Raw genomic sequence first — 24469 nt, forward strand, 5'->3', positions numbered from 1 at the left:
GTGGGGGTGGCCTCCTTTGATTGACTAGCTGCTTGAGTCTTTACAACTGGTGAGACTCTCTTTCCTGCCATCTTTTTGGCTGAGCTCCCATCTGCTGTGCCCAATGTGGAAGCCATGAACTGAACTAGTGAGAGGGAAAGGCCTTCCCTTCTCTTACTACCTTTCTTTTATCCTAGCTCTGAAAAATGGGTCTAGTGTTTGTTTCTGGTATGTATTGTTTGTTCCCAGTTTCTGTGCTGGAGATGATCACCATAGAACTAGGAGTTTGAGCCATGGTAACCTTGGAGCCAAGGTTCCATGCCAGCTTGCTGAAGCCCGGATTACAGAAGGTTATGACATTGGGAGGTTTGAAAAGTCAGAAGAACCACCAGAAGTCCAGAAACTGAAGTCTATAGAGTCTGCTGATAGCTACACTAGTACAGTGAGGAGCCAGCCCTGAGGACGGACATACTTGGTGCAGCCCAGTAGTAAATCGACCTTGTAGCTGAGACAGCAAGGGAACAATTGGCTCTTCCACAGTCTGAAGAGAATTTGGTAGAGACTCTGCAAAGGGAGAAAAGGATTTTCAGAGCTAGGAGGTAAGCCTACCCTCTTACCCCTTTAGGGGAGATATTTTGTAGGAATCATTTTGAGTCCACCCTCCCCAGGGACAGAGTGTGAAGAGGGGAGTTTGTTGTAGTTTGCTCCTTGCTATATACTTTCTCAGTAAATATCCCTTTGTAAAAGCTAAATGATGTTGATTGATACTGGCAAGTTGTTTATTGGTCATTTGGTATTAGGTTGCACACAGATGGGCGCTCATGACAAACAGTATCAGAAACTACTTCCTACCTCCTCAGGCTTATACCCTAGGCCCCCGAGGCAGAGAAGGAGTAGCCATGCTCCAAGGAACCAAACTAATATGACCATGAGTTGTAATCTAAGTGCACAGTCTGCACTATACCTGATTATGCTTAGTGAAAGATGAAAATTTGGTTACTAATCACAACATAAGGAGAGGCCTCTCACAGTGATGAACCAAGGAAATGGGGAAGTCAAAGAACAGACTTCAGGGCTGTGTTAAAAGAGAGCTTGTAGGGGCAGCTAGGTGGCGCAGTGAGTAGGGCACCGGCCCTGGAGTCAGGAGGACCTGAGTTCAAATTCGGCCTCAGACACTTGACACACTTACTAGCTGTGTGACTTTGGGCAAGTCACTTAAGCCCAATTGCTCTGCCTTCCCCCTTCCAAAAAAAAAAAAATACCTCACAAGGGAGCTTGTAACACATCCTCTCTGCCCGTCCCTAGCTGCCAAACACATTTGGTTGGCCGGAGAGGCTTAAGTTCTCTCTCCACTGCCTCCTCTTGCTGAGAATAGGAGAGAAGAGAACAAACGAAGAGTCTGAGTCCAGCTTCCGGACTTTACTGACACTGACTTCCTAAGGCGCCAGTGGGTCAAAGAGTACGCGCATTCTTTCACGTCGAATCACCTTCTATTCCTTAAGCTTCTTGAAACCAAGGGCGTAGGCGATTCACAAATGGTGAATTGTAGGATTACGGTCCTCTCTTTTCATGAGGTAATGAGAAGTTGAGGGGCCCGCTCCAGATTAATTAGTTGCTAAGTGGAACTAGGTGGAACTCCAGTCTCTAGGCCGCCAGGTACAAACACCTGACACATTTAGGTAAAAGGAAGAGATTAGGAGTCACTCTAGACCCGGGCCACCTTTCCCTAGGAGCCGGAACCAAGTCACGCGCCTGCAGAGTGCTGGGTTGGTTTCCATGGTAACCGTGACCCACCTCCCGCTCCCTCCTCCCTCTGCCAGGCTTTGTTTGCAGGGTGAGTTCCTCTGATCGGACCAAAGCCCTAGGTTTCGCATAGGCCCCGGTGCCGAGGGCAGCCGGAGACACAAGTGTATGCAGGCCGCGGAAGGCGGAGGCACGAGACCTCCAGTGAAAGAAGCAACAGGGCGCTGACGGAATCTTTCCGACTTAGCATCGTTGGGACTGTGTAGGAAATGGGAAAAGTGGAAGCCGGAAGTAACCAAGTCCGAAGGATTCTGGGAATTGTAGTTTGATTAGTAAGGGGGGGTTGGGTCCTTAGGGCCAAGGGCAATTCCGTTTCCGGTCTCACGTAGGTCCTTTTGTTAGTCTGGTCCAGCTCCCGCGTGGGAGGTGAGTTAAGCCTGGAGAGAGTGTATGTGGGTCTGTGCCCTCGAGGTGGGGGAGGGGGAGAAGGGTCAGAGACTGGAGGTAGACGCTCCCGGTTCCCCCTCGTGCCGGCGAACCTGACCTTAATCCCTTGGCGGGAGCCTTTGGCCCCTGCTTCAGCGCTTGGGGGAGGGGCTGAGCGAGAGGATGTGCGCATGCGCCATACGCACCTCTCGTTCCTGGCATGTACTTGCGCATGTGTTGTGTGATTGTACGATGTGGGGCGTAACTGTTTTGTGTGGCCTTGTACGTTAGTGTGCGGCTGTGTTTGATCTACTGCGAGCCCCGCAGCCGCTCCTGAGGCCGGGACTAGGAATTTAATGACTGGGGGGGGGGGGGGGGGGGGATGAGAAAGAGTAATTAATCTGGAATCAACTAGATTGGAGCAGCTAGGTGGTGCAGTGGGTAGAGCTAAGGGTCCGGAGTCAGGAAGAGACCTGAGTTCAGATTCAGCCTCACGTGGTTACCACCTGTATGACCCTGGGCAAGTCACTTATCCCAGTTTGCCTCGGTTTCCTCATCTATAAAAAGGGGATTATAGTAGCATCTGCCCCATAAAGTGGTTATGAGGATCAAATGATATAATCGTAAGCCACTTGGTGACATAGTAAGCTTTATATAAATGTTAGCAGTTATTATTATTATTAGTGTTCAAATCCAGCCTCTGTGTGACCTGGGGTAAGTCACGAACCCTCCTGGGCCCCACTTTCCATATTTGTAAATCATGGGATTTGGCCTGGACTGCTTCTGAGGTGCCCTGCAGCCCAAGAACTGGGATGCTGTGATGTCTTGCCGAAGGAAGGGCGGTTGTGAAAAAAGAACCTTGTGCTGTCAAATGGCACGTGGTAATATAATCTACCATTTAGTAGGGACTTAAGGTTTGCAACCATGTGACGTAGATGCTGTTATTATTCACATTTTACAGATGAGGGTCTGGCTAAGTGACTTGCCTAGGCTAGGGTCGCGCAGGTGGTATTGCAAAAACTTTCAGGGTTGTTGCTAGCTATAGCATGGTTACTGACAGACAGGTACCCTGAAGTTTGTTTATCCACTCAAGGATATGACACACAGTATCAGTAGGCGATAGACGTGTCTCTCTCAGTTCCATATATATATGTACATATGTACACACATATGTGTATATATGTGTGTGTATGTATGTATCTGTATATGTCTATATATATATCATCTGTGGAACATATGCTCCTCTTTCTCCTCCTCCCTCCCCTCTTTTCTCTTGAGCTTCTTGATGCAGAATTTTGGGTAAGATTATGTAGAACATGTTGAAGTGAAAAGATACATTTTTAGTAAAAGGAAAAAAAGGTCCAACTTACAACGGCCTTTAGCATAGCCATTTACACCACACCTGAGGAGTCAGTTTTTTCTTTATCTTTTATAGTTAATTAGCGTTTGTTGAGCTCCTACTATACACGCCTTATTAGATGAATAAAGAGAAATGGGTGAGTTCTGGAATTATTCTAAATTGTAAAGAGATTGTGGGAAGGGAGATGTTGAAGGAGACAGTGTCACAAAATGGAGTCAGTTATATCCTTCCCAAAATTCACTTTCGACAATAGTAAATGTCTGAGGTGGCATTCAAACTCATGTTTTCCTAACTCCATGTCCAGAGCATGAGTTAATATTATTAAATCTTAAGTGTGTTTTTGAATCAATTGTTTGTGTCTATTTGAAGACAGTTCCCAGCTGCTTGATGCCCACCTTGTCATTTGTGTATTTCAGGGTTACCTCTGCAAGGGCCCTGGATAAAGCTGGTGGATCTCTTTGGTTGACAACATCTTGTCATGGGCTGCTCTCTTAATCCTCCTGGTAGCTCTTGGTAGAGGCCAAGGGGACCAGCCTGGGTATTCCACAAGGTTGATTAACTGCAGGAAATAAATGTGAACTTCAGAAAAACAAAACAAAACTCTAACTGAAGAAAGTTTCTCCTAAAACTACCAAATCTCCATTCCACATGGACAAGTTGGTAACTTGAGAGCGAAAGTAGAAGATACCTTCACAATCATCCTTAATCCTAGGAAGGAGACAAATCTGACTCGGAGAGAAGTTCGGGGAAGAGGCTGGAAACATAGCAAGTTGGAGTTTTTGACATCAGAAAAATTTTCCTTTATTACTCGTAGGAGATCAGGACTTGAGAGAAGTTAAACGTACCAAGACAGCAAGGAAGGGGTCACCATGGAAACTCTTGGAGAGAGAGGTAAGGATTAAAAGAAGGGTGGGGCCCATTAGAGCAGAGGTTAGTCTCCCAAGAGTGGGGAAAATAGAAAACACATCAGAGAGGCTACTGGGTGTGGTAAATAAATGGCTAGGAAACTTGGTAAATAAGACATTAGGGATTTCAAGTGAATTTCACTTTTCCAGCTTAGTTTTCACCTTCCTTTATTTACATATCCTGTTGTATACTCCTAAGCACCAGGGTGAAGACCATACTCCATTGTTTGCCCCTGTGGTAGCATTTGGAAGTCAAGGATAGTTCAGACATTCTATTCCTTTCCAAGCTTTTTATCCTAACAATTGGGGAGTTAGTGGCTCTCTGTTTCTTATAGGATAAAATACAAACCCCTCAGCTTGGCTAGTATACCTCTAGCCTCTTATTTTGCAAACTTATTTCGCGTTACTTCCCTTTATACATTCCATATAAAGGCCAAGCTGGCATATTTGGTGTCTCCAGAATTTGGCATTCTATGTCCAGGTTGTGCCATTCCACATGCTGCTTCCTTTGCCTTAGACTGCCCTTTCTCCCCAGAGCTAAGGCCATACCTCCTCCTTATGGCTATTGTGAAGAGGCTTAACTGGAGCCACACAGGCCCCATGCTAGGCCATACCTACTGTGAAGATGGTCCTTGAGAAATGATCTAGAACAGCCACACCTTCTCTCCCTCAACAGTTCTCTCCCCATTCACTGATACTCCACTTGAACTCATCCCTCAACAGCTAACATTCTCCTATGCCTTTTTATACTCTCCCTCTTACAGTGATACAGAACCCCTTGCTACTAACCCCTCACGCCCCATTGCCCTTGCCCCAACCTTGGCTGTCCACTTTTTTAGTCCCATCTACTTCAGCCCTCCTCTTTCCCCCTCCTTGTCCTGAACAGCCAGTGCCTTTCTCTGTGTTCTCTTGAAAGTCTGCTTCATAGTTAGCAAACTTTAATTTCAAATTAAATCTCCTTTCTTACTCTTTCCATCTTTTTTAAGTCACTCATATCAGGCTTCTTTCTGATGACTGTGCTTCCCTTGTCACCCTTTCTAATATTGGCCATTCTTTGAGCTCTCTAATTTACTGGTCATGGCAGGGAAGTCAGAATGCTCATTACTTCTCAATACTGAATTTCTAGCCTCTTCAGCTCACCCTCTTTTCTCCAATGAGTCCACATTATCCAAATTTAGCACTGGATCCGGATTCTGGAGGTGGTTATCTAGTGACTCCTCAGCACATTCTACCTCCTAACTCAATGAGTTCATGCCTGACTCACAGTCTTTTTCTACACTGCAATACCTGCCCTCCTACTTGGGGACTTCCACTTACATGTGAAAATTTCCCCAAATAATCTAATTTTCTAGTTCTCAGTCTACTGAATTTCTATGATCTTCTCCAGGGCTGTTTAAAATGCAGCCCCTGGGCCACATGCAGCCTGCCTGCAAGCATAGAAATTTACATAAATGCTTTAGTAAAGGAAGCCAAGCTACCTTAGAGCTCTTACTAAAATGGCAAATCAAAATATATCGTCTATTGTTTCAATAAAAACCTAAGGTGGGACAGCCCTGATCTCTCTTTCACTCAGCTGCACATAGAGATGGTGGTCATACTCATGATCCTGCCACCACCTACAAATGTTCTACTTCCATGATCATGAACTCTGAAATTCTTGTGTCGTATCAGATCTTGTATCATCCCATATTTCCCTGTGCCTTACAGCCCTTACCCTTGTTTTTTATCCTCCCTATGACCTCCAGTCCCTCCATCTCTTGGTTCTTTCCCAGGACATTCCCCCCACTCTGACTACCTTCTGCTTCCTTCCCAATCTTGACACCTTGGTGAATCATTTGAATTCTACAGTATCCTCTGCTCTCAAATCCCTTGCCCCATTTTAAAACGTGTACACAAGGATATTTTATTGTATGTGGAGCTAGCTGATTGTAGTTTACATGATTTTAATTTTGGTGGCAAGATGAAAATTTCATAATCTGGGGCAAATTGGATGTCAGCTTCTTTCCATTAGGCCAGATCAGTGTTGATCTTGGCTGCATCAGTGTTATATAGCTTCTTTATTTATAGTCTCCTTTTATCTGATATTTGCTGGCCACAGTGAATAATACCAGGCTTATGTTGTCTTCAGTCTTCTTCATAGCAGATTCAGTGGTCAAGAGAAATTTGATGATAGTATAGTGATCATGCTTGTTCCTCCTCTGGGCACTTTTCTGAGGGTATTTGGACTATCACCAATGTTGAAGTGACCTGAGTCTCCAGAAGGTAGGGGACATTCAGATTTTTTTTTCTTTCTGTGGCTAAGTATACCCTCTAAAACCGCCTTCTTGGTTTTCAAGGTCTTTAACTTGGCTTCTGTCTTGGGGGCAACCACGTCCTTCTTCGCTCTCTCAGTGATCACACCTTGCCAAACCCTAATCATTGGATTACTCTTACTCTATGCCCCCTTTCCTGTTCACCTACTGCTGAATGAACTGGAAGAAGTCAGAAACACTAATTGGAACCACTACAGATTATGTTATTGACCCTCAGCTGGGCTCTCACTGTAGCAACGCAGTCCTTCTGCTTTATAGTTGATTCTGTATCCCATCCTACACAGCATCTATTCCAAACCTTTTAAGCTGCCCAGGGTATCACCTCCCTCTGTCTTCTCAGCTGAGGACCTTGCTTCATACTTCGTTGAAAAAATAGAGTCCATTTGACATTTGATATTTTGTCTCTTTCTCATATCCTTCATACATCTTCTCCCACTACCTTTTCCACTGCAATTTCTAGTGAAGAGGTAGCCCTTGTTATCAAGGCCAGCTCCTTTATGTGTACCCTTGATTCTTTCCTCTTTCACTTTCTCTAGCAGTTTGCCTGCCCCCATTATCATACAGAATTTGAGAATTACAGAATTTAAGTATTGGAATGAACTTTAGTGGCCATTTATTCTAACTTGTGCACGAAAGGAATCATTACTATAACATATCTTAGAAAAGATTCTTTCTAATCTTCAGTCTAATCCTTAGTTTCTTTCTAATCTTCATTCTCTTCTGTCTACACTGGCTCTTTTCTTGATGTCTTCAAATATGTCTATGTCTCCTCCATTCTTAAAAGACACTCAATCCTACCAACCCTGCTAATTATCCTATATCTCTCCTCCCTTTCTCAGTTAAACTCTGAAAAAGATAGCTATATGTGGTGCCTCCACTTCCTCTGGTCTCTCTTATAAACCCTCTGCAATATAACTTCTAACCTAGTCATTCAACTAAAATTACTTTCTCCAAAGTTACCAATGATCTTTTAGTTGCTGAATCTAATGGTTTTTCCCTAATCCTCATCCTTGAATTTTTTGCACAATTTGATACAGGTCACTTTCTTCTGGATAGTCTTTTTTCTCTAGGTTTTTGTAGTGCTGCACTCTTGGTGGTTCTCCTCCTACCTGTCTGATTGCCTCTTCTTAGTCTCCTTTACTGATTTTCCATCCATGGCACACCCACTAGTCATGGGTCTTCTCCTAGTCTTTACCCTTGGCCTTCTTATCTCTTTTCCCTCTATGCTATTTCACTTGGTGAGCTCATCAGGTCCCTTGGGTTTAATGCTCATCTTTATGTACATGACTGCCAGATCTGTATATCCAGACCTAGCCTTGGGAGAGCCAGCCCCATATCACCAACTGCTTTTTAGATATCTCAAACTGGGTATCTCGTAGGCATCTCAAACTCCACATTCACATTAAACCTTCCCCTCTTGAACTTCCCTGTTACTGTCGGGATGCCATTATCCTTCCAGTCACCCAGATTTGCAACCTCTGTGACATCCTCAGTGTCATCCTATGTCATCTCACCCCACACATAAAATCCATTGCCAAATCTTTTTATTAATACCTTCATGACATCTTTTGTCAGTTTCCTTTTCTCCACTCACACAGCTACCACTCTGGTCCTTAAAATGTAAGTCTGACTGTGTTCCACGTGCCACCTTCCTCCCCTCAATAAACTCCAGTGGTTTCCTATTGCCTGTAAACTCAAATAGAAAGTTACCTGGCATTTAAAGTTTTTCACAGTCTGGTCCCTTCCTACTTGCAGTCTTGTTACGTTTGACCCCCCTCTACGTACTCCACAGTCCAATTATACTGAAGTACTTGATGGTCTTTGTCCATGACATTCCATCTCCTATCTTTTGGCCAATACACCGGCTATACTGTCTGTACCCCATGCTCGTAATGTTTTTTTCTCCTCTCTTCACTTCTGCCTCTTAGGGTCCCTGGCTTTCTTCAAGACAACTCAAATGCTGCCTTCTGCAGTAGGCCTTTCTCAGTTTCCTCAGCTGCCAGAGCCTCTTCTCTGAGATAACCTTCATCTTTTCTGTATGTATCTTTTTGTATGTATTTATTTACATGCCGTGCACCTCTTAGAATGTGAGCCCCTTTCTTTATACCCCCAGCTCTTAGCACAGGGCCTAGCATATAGTAAGTGCTTAATAAATGCTTGTCGACTTACTCTTGTCTCTTAGAGTTCTTTGCTTCCTTTAGAATTCAGTGCATGTACCCCATCTTATGAGAAGTCTTTAAAAAATTAGAGAATTTTATTGTTGGAAGGGAACTCAACCATCTAGACCAACCCACACCAAAAGGAATCCCTACTGTAATTCATACTTGAAAAGTGGTCATTTAACCTCTGCTTGAAGATCTCCAGTGAAGGGGACCCCACTAACTTCTATAGTAGGCCATTCCTGATTCCCCCAAGATTGTCTTGTATTTACTCATCTCTATACATATTGTATCCTTCAGTAGAATATTATCACCCTGAAGGCAGAGGCTGTCATTTTTGTCTTGGCATTTTTAGTACCCAGCACAATTCCTTGACTGTTGGAGGTTTTTCATAAATATTTGTTGAATTAAATTTTCAGTTGTCATATTACTTTTATGTTTTGTTCTTACATTGTCCTTATTCACTGAGGCACATTAGGTGTACATCATTTCCATTTTACATGTTAGGAAATAGGTTGGAATAGATGAAAGTCATTGCTTAAGATATTACAGTAAATACCCTTTGAGTGGTAACGATACCATTACTAGGTGTATACCTGAAAGAGACCAAAGAAAGAGGAAGAAGAGGACCCATATGCATAATAATATATATAGCACCTTTTTTTGTTTTAGCAAAGAACTGGAAACTAAAGGTTTGCCCATTATTTGAGAAATGACTAAACAAATTATGGTATATGAGTGTAATGGAATATTATGTTAAGAAATGATGAAAGAGATTTTCCGAGAAACCTGGGAAGACATTTATGAACTGATATAGTGAAGAGAACAGGACCAGGAGAAAAATTATAATATTATAAATAAAAACAACTTTGAAAAACTTAAGAATTCTGACCAATGCAATGAATAACCATGATTCCAGAGGAGTCATAATGAAGCCTGCTACCTCCCTACTGATGACAAGTGTTCACTCAAGATACAAAATAAGACCTACATTTTCAGACAGCCAACACAACATAGGAATTTGTTTTGCTTGACCTCGTATTTGTTGAAATGGCTTCCCCCCCACCCCCTTTTGGGTATATATGGTATAGAGGGTGCTAGGGTAGTTGAGAAAAAAAGTGAGTCACTGAAACATCTATAACAGTGTACAGAAGAAAACAGAAAGAAGGCCAGAAAGAATTACAGACAAATAGAACAGCTTCTAAAGTTACATGTTGACTTTATCTTATATTTGAAAAGAAAAGCAAACTATATGCAATCGAGACCCGCAGTTTCAGGTTCAGTCTTTTTCTACTATGTATATAAGGAAATGTTACTTTTATTTTGTGGTTTAAGTTCAGAATTAAAAAAGCAACTTTAATAGAAAGATACCATCGTTTGGTAATGACAGAGTCCAGACTGGAATTCATGGCTTTTTAAGTTTTTATAGAAAGAACATATTTCTATTTCTATAATATGCCATATCTAGAAAGGCAGATTCTTGAAGAGTTCCACAGAATAATTCTTTGCATATCCTCTAAGTCCCAGAAAAGCATAAGAATTTTTTTCTCTCATAAGTGGCACAGTTGAAGGACAGAATTGAATGCTGTACTACTGTATATCGCACAGCAGATGGGAGATGGAAATGCTACTTTACAACATAGGTCCTAATTCCCAGACCAGGACTGTTGTCTTAAAGAAAAAAGTTTGGTTGATGGTTTTTATTTTTACTCCCAATTGTTTCTGGATAAAGCCTCTCTACCACCACCTCTGTAGCTTTGGAATCAAACCCTCTCTTGTAACAAAGAAAAACAGTTAAGACAAAGCAACAGATACTGGACTATGTCTAAGAATGTATGGTATGGAAGAAAAGGAATTGCCTCAAGTCAGAGGACGAAATTCACAGGGCCAAGCCATGACCTCTTTGAACGATAGTTTCCTCTAAGGGGATTGAATTAAGATGACTTTTGAGGTCCCTTCCAGGAATGAACATTCTGCCCCTGTAGTGTCCTGCCTCTCAGCTTCGGAGGAAAAATATGTTTTTTCATCTGGTTTTTTTGGGTCAAGATTAATTATGAAAACCACTGAGAATTTGTGTCCTTTTCATTTACATTATTAGAGTTGTAATCTGTCTTGTTTTCCTTATTTCACTCTGCCCTAACTTCAACTTACCATGAGGATAAGGAAAGTGTCAGACTTAAGTTACCTTAAGTCAATGTTCATGGCTGTTCTCTGATCCCAGTAAATGGTGGGATTGGTTCCCTGGCTCCCATTTGACTTCCCTCTTTGAGGGTATGGTAGTATGTGATTTAACATTTTTTTAGATGACTCCTATGTGCAAGGTGTGCTGGGGATATAAAGACAAAAAAAATGATAAAACAGTCTGCCCACCAGAAACTTAGATTTTGCTGGGAGATACTGTGTGTGTGTGTGTGTATGATAAAAATTGGAGGAGGGAAGGAGAGAGAGAGCACTAACTCCTAAGGTGATCAAGAGACTTCCTCAATGAGGATGCTTATGAAATGAGGTTTAAAAGAACCTAATCCCTGAGGAGGGAAATCCTGTGCATAGGCATGAAGGTGGTGTATAGAATGCTGAATTCTGAAAACAGCAAACAGGCCGTTTTGGCTGGAATATAAACTTTAAGATGGAGAATAGTGCTGTGTAAAAAATCTAGAAGGGGATACTAGAGCTATATGATGAAGGGCTTTAAATACCAAGCTGAAGAATTGGTATTCCAATCTAGAGGCAATAGGAAACCGTTAGTTTTTCTTGACCAGGATAATGACGTGGTCAGACGTGTGCTTAAGGACTATTTTTTTCTTTTTTGGTACCTGTGTAGAAGTTGGAAACACCTGTAGGTGAGGAGGCTAGAAGCAGGGAGAACACTTAGAAGGCTATTGCAGTACATCAGAGGTGACTCCTATTAGATATGGGGATTTCCAACCTAGCCTTGGGGCTACTCTCTTAAAAGTTTCTTCTTTTTTTCCTTAGCTTTGCCTTCTCAAGATTCTGCCCTTTCCCGAAAGAAGAGCTCAGGGGAGGACAGAATGACTGCTGTGGTCCTGACAACCAAGTCCCAGGTGATTTATGGTTTCTTTTCTTTCCTAAAATGCTGTATCTGTTCCAAGAATGGCTACATTTTCTTCCCTTGCCTGGCACATCCCAAAGAGCCTATTCAAAGAGTCAAGTGGTAGAAAATGTGCTCTATACTTGAATAGTGGTTCTGGCCTTCTTTAGTGTTTCCCTAGCCAGCATTCACTCATTCATCCCTCCATGGAGTCTTCTAGAACTCTACGCCCCCTCCCTTTTCAAGTTGCATCTCAGCCTTTCTCTCTACCTCCCATCCCAACCCCCCAGGAGAATGTTACCTCCTTGAAGGCATGACTGGTTTCATTTTTTTCTTTGTATCCCCCAGACACCTCGAATTCTCCCCAGGTCAAGCTTATTGCCTTAGCATAGTAGACGTTCATTAGTGATTGAGTTGAATCAGACAGGTAGCTCTGTATCATTCTCACATGTTTTACAGGTCTGTATAAGTTGTGAGAGACGGTATATAAAGGGCTGGTTTTGGAGTTAGGAAGAGCTGGGCTCGAGTCCTGCTGCTTTTAAACAATGGACAAGACATTCAGTCTTGCAGTCACTTGGACAATCTTCTTAGTATTTCTGTATTAGTGGAGGGAATTTCTATACTGAGAGTCCTGTATTCCCTTCATATTACAGGTCTGAATTCCCCCCACCCCTCCCCCCATGACTCTTATAAAAACTGGAAAGTAAAATGAAGATATTACCTTTGATTACACATTCAAGGTATCATCTTCAACAGACATTTACTTGTCCATATGTAGGACAATGCTAGATGTTGAGAATATAAAGTAATATATAACCACTTTTCATGATGAAGGGATGTTGATTTAATTCCAGTCATATAGAAACTTTATCATTTATAAGATAACTGTCTGCTCCTTGTGCTTCTAAAAGATGGTAAATTTCGGGGCAGCTAGATGGTGCAGTGAGTAGAGCACCTGCCCTGAAGTCAGGAGGACCTGAGTTCAAATTCGGCCTCAGACGCTTGACAGATGTACTAGCTGTGTGACCTTGGGCAAGTCACTTAACCCCAATTGCCCTGCCTTCCCCCCTCAAAAAAACAAAACAAAAAAAATAAATGATAAATTTCCCATATCAAATTAAGTAGATTTGAAACCATATGTTTTCTTTTTTCTAGCCCCACTCTCCCCAGACATATACAGAACTAAGTTCTAGGGGCATGACCAAACCCCAGAATCATTTGACTTAATTAAACTTAGGTGGGGTGTGTGACCTTGGGCAAGTCATTTAACCCCAAATGCCCTGCCTTCTCCCTTCAAAAAAAAAAAAAGAAGTAACAGTAAACTTAGGTGGGAGTAAACATCATCCATTTCTACAATAGTGCAGATATTTTCTTGTATGGAGAGCCATTTACATATTTGGAGATGGGGTACCCTTTTTATAATTTTCAGATAATATTTCAAATAATTTTGAGAATTTAATAAGGATGTTTCAAAACCTCCAGAATTTTCTTAGTTGCTAGTTCCTACTCATACACACAGATTCTGTAATGTGGTCACCTAAGTGTCATCCAAATGTATTAGTACAACCTTCGTCTTTTCAAGCACTACTGAAAGGATATTTAAATCCTTTCAGATCCAGATCTTTTGGCTATTTTGAAAATAATCTTTTAATAAATTAGTAAGATGATACTTGCTTATTATTGGTAAGAATGGTAAATCTGTTCTTCGTTATAAGATAATGTTAATTTCTGAACATTCATTGTCACACAAGCTCTAAGACATCTTTTGTGTTCCCAGAATGTTATCTTTAGAAGTCTCTTAATTAAAAATAACCTCCATAATTCATACTTTGCATTCTTTTTATTAAGAACTTATCACAAGCCCCAGATGTCAGCTTTTTGAGTACCCTACTGTATAGTAGGTAATTTTTGCTTGACTTAGAAGTACAAGAGATTGACCTAAAATGTAAGCCTAGATCTTTATAAGCTATATTATGCATTCTAAATACTCTGCTAGAGAGAGTGCCATGTCTCCAGAACATAAGTTTTATGTCTAGAACAGTATTATTTGCATAGTACATTTTTTGATCCCAGTTTTAACCACATTCAGAATTGATGATGACAAGTTAATAAGCCTTTATTTAAGCACTTTCTGTGTGTGCCAGGCACTATGTGTAGTGCTGGGTTTACAAAGAAAGGCAAAAACACAGTCCCTGTCCTCAAGGACCTCACATTCTAATGGAGGAGACAGCATGGAAACAGCTATGTTTACAAAATAAATGCAGAGGAAATTAGTATTAATCTCAGAGAGAAGGTACTGGGGTGAGGGGTGAGGAGGGGGATTATGGGGGCCAGGGAAGGCCTTTTAATTCCACATATTCTTCTTGTATGTTATTTCTAATGATTACCTTCCCTTGTGTATCTTACTTATTTTTCATGGGTTAATATGTGTGTGTTTTAAAAAATGGTACAGCTGGTGTGCTGGGGCCCATTTTACTAGGACTAGAAAAAACCTTGAGACCTTCTGGTTTCAAGCACTGACTTAGTGACAAATAATTCTTACTTTTTCTATGTAGTAATAGAAGGGACCTTGGCTTTTTAAAGTAGTAATATAAACAACAGATTAACATTATTTAAGGTATACTTCCTTCTGCTTCCTTGCTTTATATAGTTCTGCCATATGGAATCTGTAAGCAGTAATCTGCAAATTACAAATTCTTGATAAAGACTTATTTGCTCTTGCCATCTGTTTAAGGAAAAGTCTGAGAATTTTAAAAAGTCAGTCAGTGGATTTCACCAAACAGTTAGGGATTTTAAGAGAAAGGTGATGGGAATGTTCTCACTGTAAATATACTCACCTATCTTGGAGTTAAGATCAGCACTTGGGTATAAGATAAGGCCATTGTTTCAAATCTAGGCATCTCAATGACTGACTTAGGTAGAAGGATCAAGCCCCAGGGAAAAATGAACTCAGGAAACCATTACCTACAAGAGGCCACTTTATATAGGATTGTGAATTTAATAATTTATAGTAAGAATAAAAATGGTCAGCATATAGATTGTAATGATAATGACCCCTCATCTGTGCGTTAGTGAATCTGTGACATTGATGTATGCCCTCCTTCTGCCAGTGTATACCTTAATCCATTCAGGCCTTCGTGTCTTGTGTGATTCTTGTTCATAGCTTTTGTGAAATCTTCCACGGAGGACTTGGCTAACATGCTTGAGCAGAGATGGGGATCCTGAAGCCTGGAGGCTGCATGTGGCCCTCTAGGCCCTCAAGTGTAGCCCTTTGCCCGAGCCCAAACTTCACAGAACAAATCCCCTTAATAAAAGGATTTGTTTCAATATATTTGCCTTTGCTTTTCCCAAACTATCATGTACCTGGAATGCTTTCTTGATAAATACTTTCCAGTCAAATTCTGATCCCACCTCCTTAAAGGCTTCCTTTATTACCATTGAACCTCTCTAGCATTTTGGTCTATCTCACACAATTTGGCACTTGATTATATATGTTGTGTTTCTCTGTTTGCCATGTATGTGTTTAGCCACAATAGGCTTATGTGCTTAAAGGGTGGGGACTGTGCCTCTTACTGTAGTTGTATCTACCAGAGAATCTAGTACAGTGCTAGATGTGTAATAAGTAGGCGCTTAGACTTGACTGGCATATGTCAAACTGATAAAGAGCAGTTCTTATCTATCCCTTCTGTCCTCTCTGGTGTTACCAACTGCAGGAATGCATTTGATCTTTCAGAAATCATTGACATTGAAGGATATGGCTGTGGAATTTACCCGAGAGGAGTGGGAACGACTGGACCCTGCTCAAAGAAACCTGTACAGGGATGTGATGTTGGAGAGGTATAGAAACCTGGTCTTGTTGGGTAAGGACATTTTCCTCTTGTGAATTTGTTCACTGGGCATTCTCATTTCCATAATAGCCAAGGGCTTTGGAAGTATTGGATTTAGTTGAATTTGGTTTGCTTTGGGATTCATGCATCATTCTACTTTTTCTAATTAGACATGGGTAATTTATTGTGCTACCCCTTGGGTTATAGCATCTTTGCCCTTACATATACCTGAAGAGGTAATGAGAGGCTTCCATCCTTATAACTGGGAGGCTAAAAGGGACCAATTGCTTTTCTTGAGTGTATAGCAAATCCCCACCCTTCCTGTGAACGTAATACTGAATACCATTCAGAAATTCTTCACATTTACCCAGACCACTCCATCATGGTGTCTTTTTTTTTCTGAAAAATTAGTGGTTGCGTTATCCTCAGCATAAACATCCATTTCTTTTGTCATGAATAGGGCTTCCAATTTCTAAGCCTGATGTGATCTCCCAGTTGGAACGAGGAAGAGAGCCATGGATGCTGGAGAGAAAAGACCCAAAAAGTACCCACTTAGGTGAGTGTAGGAATAGGTGGGGAAGAGTCATTGGAAATAACAGTCCAATTAGTTGGTGAGGCTCATAGCTTTGAAATATTTTGTGAGGAACTCTCATCAGATTCTTCTCTGTCTGTGGAGAAGTGAAAGTCCACATCATATGAGTACCCTTACGTACTTGGCTGAACAAGTTCTTCTTCCTTAAATTTCTCAGTACTTTGCCTGGACTTTCCTCTATGCTTATCACATTTGTCTCTTACAGTTAGTTATGTATGTGTCTTCCCATCCCTTCTCCCATTAAACTCTTTGAGATCAGGGGAGGGGCTGCCTGGAACATTGTAGGTATTGAATTTAATTAAATCACTTCATGGCAACTTCCATCATCCAGCTCAGAGCCTCCCCGCTTCTGGCATAGTTTGCTGCAGTAGCTTCCTAGCTGACTTCTCTTATTCCCATCTCTCTTGCAGTCCTGCCTACATACTGTATCCACATTAATCTATGTAAATATTATTTTCCTAAAATTTTCTCATTCAGTAACATAGTCTCTGTTGCTTTCCTTACTTTGATGATGCTCTGCTTTTTATCATGTAGTCGCTTCCTCAAGTATTGCAAGGTACAACTCTTCTGTGATGCCTTATCCTATGTGATTCTGTCCATGTCTTAACATAAATCTTCATAGAGAGTCCAACCAGTATTCTGGGGGCCCTCTGTTTTTATTCTTACTGTATCAGAGGTATCAGTGTACCACTGAGGCTGTCTGTTGTCTCATCCTTATCACATGACTCGTTTACCTCTTTTTTCTTGTTGCTTACCTTATCAAATCTAAATTCTTCAGCAGTAGTTTTCAAGTCCTTCCCAGCTAGGTGGTGCCAGTGGATGGAGTGCTGGACCTGGAGTCAGGAAGACTGAGTTTATATCTGGCCTCACTTACTGGCTGTGTGACCTTCAGCAAGCCGCTTAACCTTTATCTGCCTCAGCTTTCTCATCTGTAAAGGGGAAAGAATGTAACCCTTGTCTCCTGGGGCTGTGGTGAAGATAAATGAGTTAATATTTGTAAAGTGCTCTGCAAACCCTAAAGCACCATGTAAATACTACTGTTCCTGGTGTAGTTTTTTTAACCTGGTCCCTATCTTAGATGGTCACCTTTTTTTCCTCATTGCTGTCTAACTTGAACTCTCTGTTATCTGGGCTGTTAGCTGTTCTGTCCTCCACAGCAAAAGTTTAAATCCTTTCTCAACTGTTCTAAGCCTAAATTAATCCCATCCTTCTCTGAACTCCTATTATGGTTTGTGCCACAAAATATCTCACTTGCTTATGTACTTGGTGGTATTGTTCTAATTGTTTCATGTACAACTGTGTTAGAACCATGTAATCTTACAGTTAGAAGGACTTGAGGCTCAGAGAGACTTCTCTAGCATCATACAGTGAATTAGTAGCCATGCAGGTATTAGAAATCAGATGTTTTGACCCCCTGTGCAGTAGTCTCACTACAATACACGTGGTGTTGGTCATGTCTCAATGTCTGTACTGTAAGCTGGAGAGGAGGAACCATGTCTTATACTTCTATTTCCAGTGCTGTGCATACAGATTCTGAATAAGTTTTTGATTAATTGGGTGCTAAGTGGTTTGAATAACTTTCTCTTTGGAACATCTTTTCTTTTTAGCTAATAGTCTTATTTTTGCCTCACCTTTCCTGACAATTTGCTCTTTTTGGCAGCTTTATGCATAGCACTCTTGCTGTGTACTCAGGGACTGTATAAGTAGTGGAGGACCAAATCCCTGTTCTCTAGAACCACTGGTTGGGAAGATAAGGGAGACACATATACATGAAACAGTTTAGTAACAGTTCAAGTGTACATATTCACTGTACCTGAATAAATAATACAGATAGTACTTTAGAAATTTTTTAAAGGGAGAGATTAGTATGGGCTGGTATTGTTGAGGAAGACTTTGTGTAGTCTATAGAATTGGAGATTATCCCTGGAAGGTGCCTAGATATTAGAGAAGTGGAGAAAAGTATCTCTCCCAGGGAGATCAGCATGAGCAAAGGTATGGGCTCAGCAGTAAACAGGCTGGGTTTAGAAGAGATGACAGGTACTGCTCTGATACAGAGGGACCATGGTAGGGTTAATAACAGGAGACAGCATGGGGTTAGAGTGAGGAAAGGCTAAGAGTGTCAGATTTAAGAGTTTGGCATTATCCTGAATGTATGGGAAGTATAATCAGGTAAAAAAGTGTTAGAAGAATTAGTCTGACAGTCAAATACAGGACAGATTAGAACGGTGGGGAGCCTAAGAAGCTGTTACAGTAACCCAAATAGGAATTTATACTGGATTAGGTTGGTGGCTTTGTGCATTTCCAGGAAACATATCCTGATCTTGATCTGCTTTTTTCAGCTACTGTTAAATTTCCTATTTTCTAATCTTTGATGCTTAGGTTTTTGATTATTTTTCCAAATTTTACATCTTTTTTTTTATTCTTTATTAACTTGTGACCCCTCTTACCATCACTTCTTCACTTGGTCACAGAAATGTCACTTATAATCATGCCTGCTCCAGGTTTAGAGAATTATTAGATCAGATCTAGGTAACTTCTTATCACAGCATTCTGCTGTGGGACCCAGATCATTGAACATGGTCTTTCAGAAACCACAGGTGGGGCTCCTTGTCGTAGCATTTTCTGATTTTCTCCTGTAGCATTCACTGAAGCTCTTCTGAATTATTCCTGCTCCTTGTCAGCTCACAAACTTCCACCAGAACTTTAGCACAAACAGTCCCACTGAGACTCAGATTCCTTAAGCTCATGTCACCATAATGTTAACTCTTCCTTCATCACACTTTGAGTTGTCCAAAATACCCGATTTACACTATCCCTGTGGCTGTTTCCTGTTGTCTTTAAAAAGGCCTGGGGAATAACTGGCTTGGCAGCTGTCCCTCCCCCCCCCCCCACTTACCTTCGGGCATATAGCTATTTCTCCTTTGTCAACATGTTAAACCTCTGACACTCTTCTCTGAGGAATGTAAGACTATATTAAAATACTGTCAGGTTCCTCCCTTTGTAGGCATTGTTTTCAGTTTCATTATTCTCTTCCAACTAAAGTAGAGCCTTTCTAACAAAGAATAAAAGATACATTTGCATTTTTCGTTTCTTTCAGATTGGAATATTAGACCTGAAACTGAAGAGTTAGTTTCAAGGCAGGACATTTCTGAAGAAGAATCATCCCATGGGGTGTTAACGGAAAGAGTCACAAGGGATTCCATGTTGGAAGAAACCTGGCAATGTGAAGGACAGTTAGAGGGGCAACAGGGAAACTATGAGAAACATTTAAGCCAAGATACAGTTATTCACAAGAAAACTACTGGGGAGAGAAGCCATCAGTGTAATGAGTTTGCAAGAAACTTTGGCCTGAGGTCATTCATTGTTACACCACAGAAAGTTCCTACAGGAGAGAGACTTCTTAAATGTGATACACTTGGAGAGAACTTAAAACAGAATTCAGACCTAATTAAAGATCCGAGAATTTGTGCAGGGAAGAAACCTTGGAAATGTAATGAGTGTGGGAAAGCCTTTAGTTACTGCTCAGCCTTTATCCTCCATCAGAGAATTCATACTGGAGAAAAACCTTATGAATGTAATGAATGTGGGAAAGGTTTCAGCCAGAGCATACACCTTACCCTTCATCAGCGAATTCATACTGGAGAGAAACCCTATGAATGCAATGAATGTGGGAAAGCCTTCAGTCACCGATCAGCCCTTATTCGACATCACATAATTCATACTGGAGAGAAACCCTATGAATGTAATGAATGTGGGAAAGCCTTTAATCAAAGTTCATACCTTACTCAACATCAGAGGATTCATACTGGAGAGAAACCCTATGAATGTAATGAATGTGGGAAAGCCTTTAGTCAAAGCACATTTCTTACTCAACATCAGGTAATTCATACTGGAGAGAAACCCTATAAATGTAATGAATGTGGGAAAGCCTTTAGTGACCGCTCAGGGCTCATTCAACATCAGAGGACTCATACTGGGGAGAAACCATATGAATGTACTGAATGTGGGAAAGCCTTTGGTTACTGCTCTGCTCTTACTCAACATCAGAGGACTCATACTGGAGAAAAACCTTATAAATGTAATGACTGTGAGAAAGCTTTTAGTGACCGCTCAGCCCTTATACGACATCAGAGAACTCATACTGGAGAGAAACCCTATAAATGCAAGGAATGTGGAAAAGCCTTTAGCCAGAGTTCTTCCCTTACAAAACATCAGAAAACTCATACTGGAGAGAAACCATATAAGTGTAATGAATGTGACAAAGCCTTCAGCCAGAGCTCTTCCCTCTCTCAACATCGAAAAACTCATGTTGGCAATAAAGCCAGCAAATATGGAAAAGTCTTCAGTGATCACTCAGCACTTATGCAACAAAAGAGAATTCATACTGGATAGAGATTCCACGAATGCGGTGAATTCAGTAAATGTTTGAGGGTTTACTATGAGTCTAGCACTGTATGAAATGCTGTGAATACTCCGAAGACTGTAAGACAGTGTTACAAAAAGACCATGTGCACCAAAAAGTTGTTATGATTGATGTGCAGTCCTATATGGTACCCTGATGGTAGGTGTGTTGAATATAAATGTGGAGTCTTGCGTATTTTAAAATGTTTTAGTGGACTACACTGAGGGATTTCCTTGGCAGAGTAATGATTGTCTTTATATCAATAATGTGATGTGAGCTATTGAATCCCTGAGAAAGGGAGTGGGGTGACCTTCAAAGGAGTGAGCCTCTCCAAACAGGGTTGATGATGCCAGGTTATGGAATACTTAACTTTTAGAAAAATTGGAGGTGAAAGAATGAAAGACGTTGATCTAGATTGAAAATTTGGAGAAACTGCTGTCCAGAAGACATTAAAAGCATTAAAAAGCAAAGTCATGAGGAAAAAAAAGAAAAAAGGGCTGGATAAAACTCAGGAAGTATTTATTAATACAGGCAGTCTCAGCTGAATATCCATAATCAAAAGAATGGCTGTCGGGAATTTCTTCCATGCAGAGATCCAGAGCATTGATTGTATTGGTGAGGCCTTTGGTTCCTACAATAGCAAGTTCCACTTGGAAGCCAAAGTGTGATGGGCCTATGGCCAGACAAAAGGACCCTACCCTGGCAATTGAGGGAAATTTAAGAATGCAGCTTAGGCTCACAGTTAAGAAGAAGGGTAGGTTGGTAAAAGAACTAAAACTCCAAGAATTGGAGACCAGTAACAAGGACTTGCAGACTAGAAAGGAAGAGAATGAAGGATGAGGGCTTTTTGATAATTTAAATGCTTCCTAGATGAGTAGCTTGAGAATGTTTTTGTGGTTTACCTCAGCTGTACAGGGTGGTATTGCGGAAATTTGCTGTAGTTTTGTTGTGTGTTTGAATTCCTCATATGCTGGGCTACAGTGGACAAGGTAGGAAAAAAGTACTTTCAGAGAAGAGAAAATAGGGAAAAACAGTTAACTATAGGATAGAGTTTATCTTCTCCCTTTTAACCCCTTGGTGTTAGGAGAAAAAAGGCCTTGGTGACAGGGAATCTGGCTGAGGGAGTCATCTCTTTACATGGTCAAGGTATCCCATTTTGTTACACGAAGTCCCTCAAAGAGTTTACGTTTTGGTTGGGGGAGTAAACCTTTGTCCTTTATCCATAACAATCCTTAATTCAGCACCAGAGAATTCCTCTTGAAGAGAAAACCATGGATGTCTTATAGCTGTAGTCATATCTTCAGGCCTTTGGCTGAGCTTGAACTCTCCAGGCCGAGCAGAAGGACCACCCTGAAAGCCTAGTCCACTGGAATATTTCTTATGGTTATCTGTAGGTCCAGTTCAGAAATCATGACTCTCACTCACACCATGCCAGGTAGTGTCATGAGAACAAAGATCTATTCATTCTTAACTAATTTGCAAAGTAGATGCCATACATACCCCCGAATCTTGTACATTGATCTGGTGTCGGGGTCAGAAATTTTTTTAACAGGAAATGAAAGGACATATGGAGTCCTAAGATGACAATGTTAGTTCACATAAAGTTCTCTAAGGTTTAACAAGCATTTTATGTACATTTCCTTCTCACAACAATCTTATGTGGTAGGTGCTATTACTACCTCCTTTTTAGATGAATAGACTGACTCAGATGTGAAGTAACTTGCACACATAGTAAGTATCTAAATTAGGATTTGAACTCGGTCTTTCTGGCTCCAAGTCTAGTATTCTGTCTGCTGTGCCAAATTGCCTCAAAGATGTTATCCAATTATATAGCAGGAAGTTTAGAATAACATTTTGAGAGTGGGATATGATTAGAGAAAATTTGGAATGAAGTAAACATTGGTGGTAATATGACAGTGTGACAAGCTGGAATAATTGATTCCAGTTTGGTTCAAATCCTAGGAAAACAAAATAACATTGTGGAGAAAACAGCAATATTGGTTTTTTAATCTGTTATTTAAAACAATGTGAAAAGTTGGGTGATAGTTGGAAGGGTCTTTAAAGATTGTTGAGTCCCACCTTTTTTATATTGTAAAAACAATAGCTGAAACTTTTATAGCTGTTTATAACTCACAAAGTGCTTTATAGAGTCTCTCATTGGGTCTTTAAATATTCTACAAGTGAGGAAACAGGCTTAGAGGGGGAGGTTAAGCTAACCAAAGTTCAGAATCTTTAAACTAGATTTAAATAAGCCGGCAAGAAGATTGATTGGATTAAAAGCTAATGATTTTCTAAATTCAGGGCATAGAGAACAAGCTCCCAGTATTTGGTTATTGACTGATAGCATCTAGGTTGCAGAATAGAAGAGGTGAAAAGGAAGGGGTCAGTCTTCCTTTAAAACAAGTATTCAAAAAAACCCAAAAAGGATGTGGAATAGAATAAATGAAACTTTTCTTGTTTGATGACCACTTCTTCCTGATTGGGACAGAAACATAGGTGGGAACTCAGATGCCATCTTCTCTCATAATTGACTTAGGAATGGGCACATGGTTTATAAAGACCTCTAAGAATTTTTGTATGTCCCAATGTGGCATAGAACAACATTAATCAATTAGGACTAAGTACTAGGTACAAACTTTGGTTTGTAGCCCAGAGACAAATTCTGGAACTTGGTATAAGCTTGGGGGATTTATAACCTAAAAAAATCAGAATTCTGAGTCAGAGTTAAACAAAAAAATTAGAAGTAGGACAAGTGGGGATGAGATCACAGATGCACATAGAGTTGGGTTTGGTGGTCTGTTCTTTTACAGTTATTTTTTAAAAATCCCTTATAAAAAAGTGATGGTAATCACAGGTCACATTATTGTATGTACTTGGGTAACAAAGATTGTTAAAAAAACAAACCCCAAACTGGCTGGATGTAGAGTGGATGTCATAATCAAAATGAACTGGTGCATCATCTAGTAGCAACCCGCATGGAATCTGAGGGAATGTGTCCAAGTAGATAGAAAAATGACAAGTGTCAGTCTGACACAGACTGGTCTTTGCCCTGTAATCTGGCTAGATGATTGCTTCAGGACATTTTGTCATGAGATGAAAGGGACCTGAAGCCAGCCAAGAATTGGAAACTTTCCCAAGGGGTAGGAAATGTGGGTTGTTTTTTTTCTCCATAGAAAATGATGAAAGATATAAATTAAAATAAATTTGAGTTTCTTTGTCTGGGGAAAGGTCTTCTGTGTCTTTCTGGGTCTTTACCTAGTGGAGCTCATGGAAAGAACACTGGATATTTAGTCAAAGGACATTGGTTTAAATCTGACTCTGTTGTTTTATCTACCTCCAAGACCCTATGCAGATCGTTCTGACAATTTAAGTGAAATGGATATTTATAAAAATATAAATTGCCCAGATCAACAGAAGAGGAAGTACAATATTTAAATAACTGTTTTAGAAAAAGAAATTGAATAAGCCATCAGTGGGCTACCTAAGAAAAAGTCCCCAGGACCAGATGGATTCACAAGTGAACTCTCCCAAACATTTAAAGAGAATTAATTCCAGTATTACATAAACTATTTGGAAAAATAGGCAAAGAAAGAGTCCTACCAAATTTCTTTTATGACACAAATGTGGTGCTGATACCTAAACCAGGAAGAGAAGGAAACAGAAAAGGAAAAATGGAAGGAAAACTTGACTAATCCCCTTAATGAATATTGTTGCA

The 24469-nt window shown here is 40.7% G+C and overlaps 1 protein-coding gene across 6 annotated transcripts in view; it reads left to right on the top strand.

The window, feature by feature from the left end:
• The window catches only part of LOC118843617 (zinc finger protein 2-like), a 111104-nt gene extending 86979 nt beyond the window's left edge, over positions 1 to 24125 (top strand). Inside the window, exons 1-7 of one of the 6 annotated variants that reach the window (XM_036751328.1) lie at positions 2082 to 2148; positions 3925 to 4399; positions 8654 to 8761; positions 11858 to 11946; positions 15667 to 15793; positions 16221 to 16316; positions 19450 to 24125. In XM_036751328.1, coding sequence (XP_036607223.1) covers positions 11914 to 11946; positions 15667 to 15793; positions 16221 to 16316; positions 19450 to 20744 — 1551 coding nt within the window. In that variant the 5' untranslated portion in view covers positions 2082 to 2148; positions 3925 to 4399; positions 8654 to 8761; positions 11858 to 11913 and the 3' untranslated portion in view covers positions 20745 to 24125. Of the gene's footprint in view, positions 1 to 2081; positions 2149 to 3924; positions 4400 to 8653; positions 8762 to 11857; positions 11947 to 15646; positions 15794 to 16220; positions 16317 to 19449 lie in introns of those variants that run through there. The other 5 variants (XM_036751329.1, XM_036751326.1, XM_036751327.1 and 2 more) reach the window with 5 other exon arrangements.
• The last annotated feature ends 344 nt before the right edge of the window (positions 24126 to 24469 follow it).

This window comes from Trichosurus vulpecula, chromosome 3 (genome assembly GCF_011100635.1).
Source record: "Trichosurus vulpecula isolate mTriVul1 chromosome 3, mTriVul1.pri, whole genome shotgun sequence".
NCBI lineage: Eukaryota > Metazoa > Chordata > Mammalia > Diprotodontia > Phalangeridae > Trichosurus > Trichosurus vulpecula.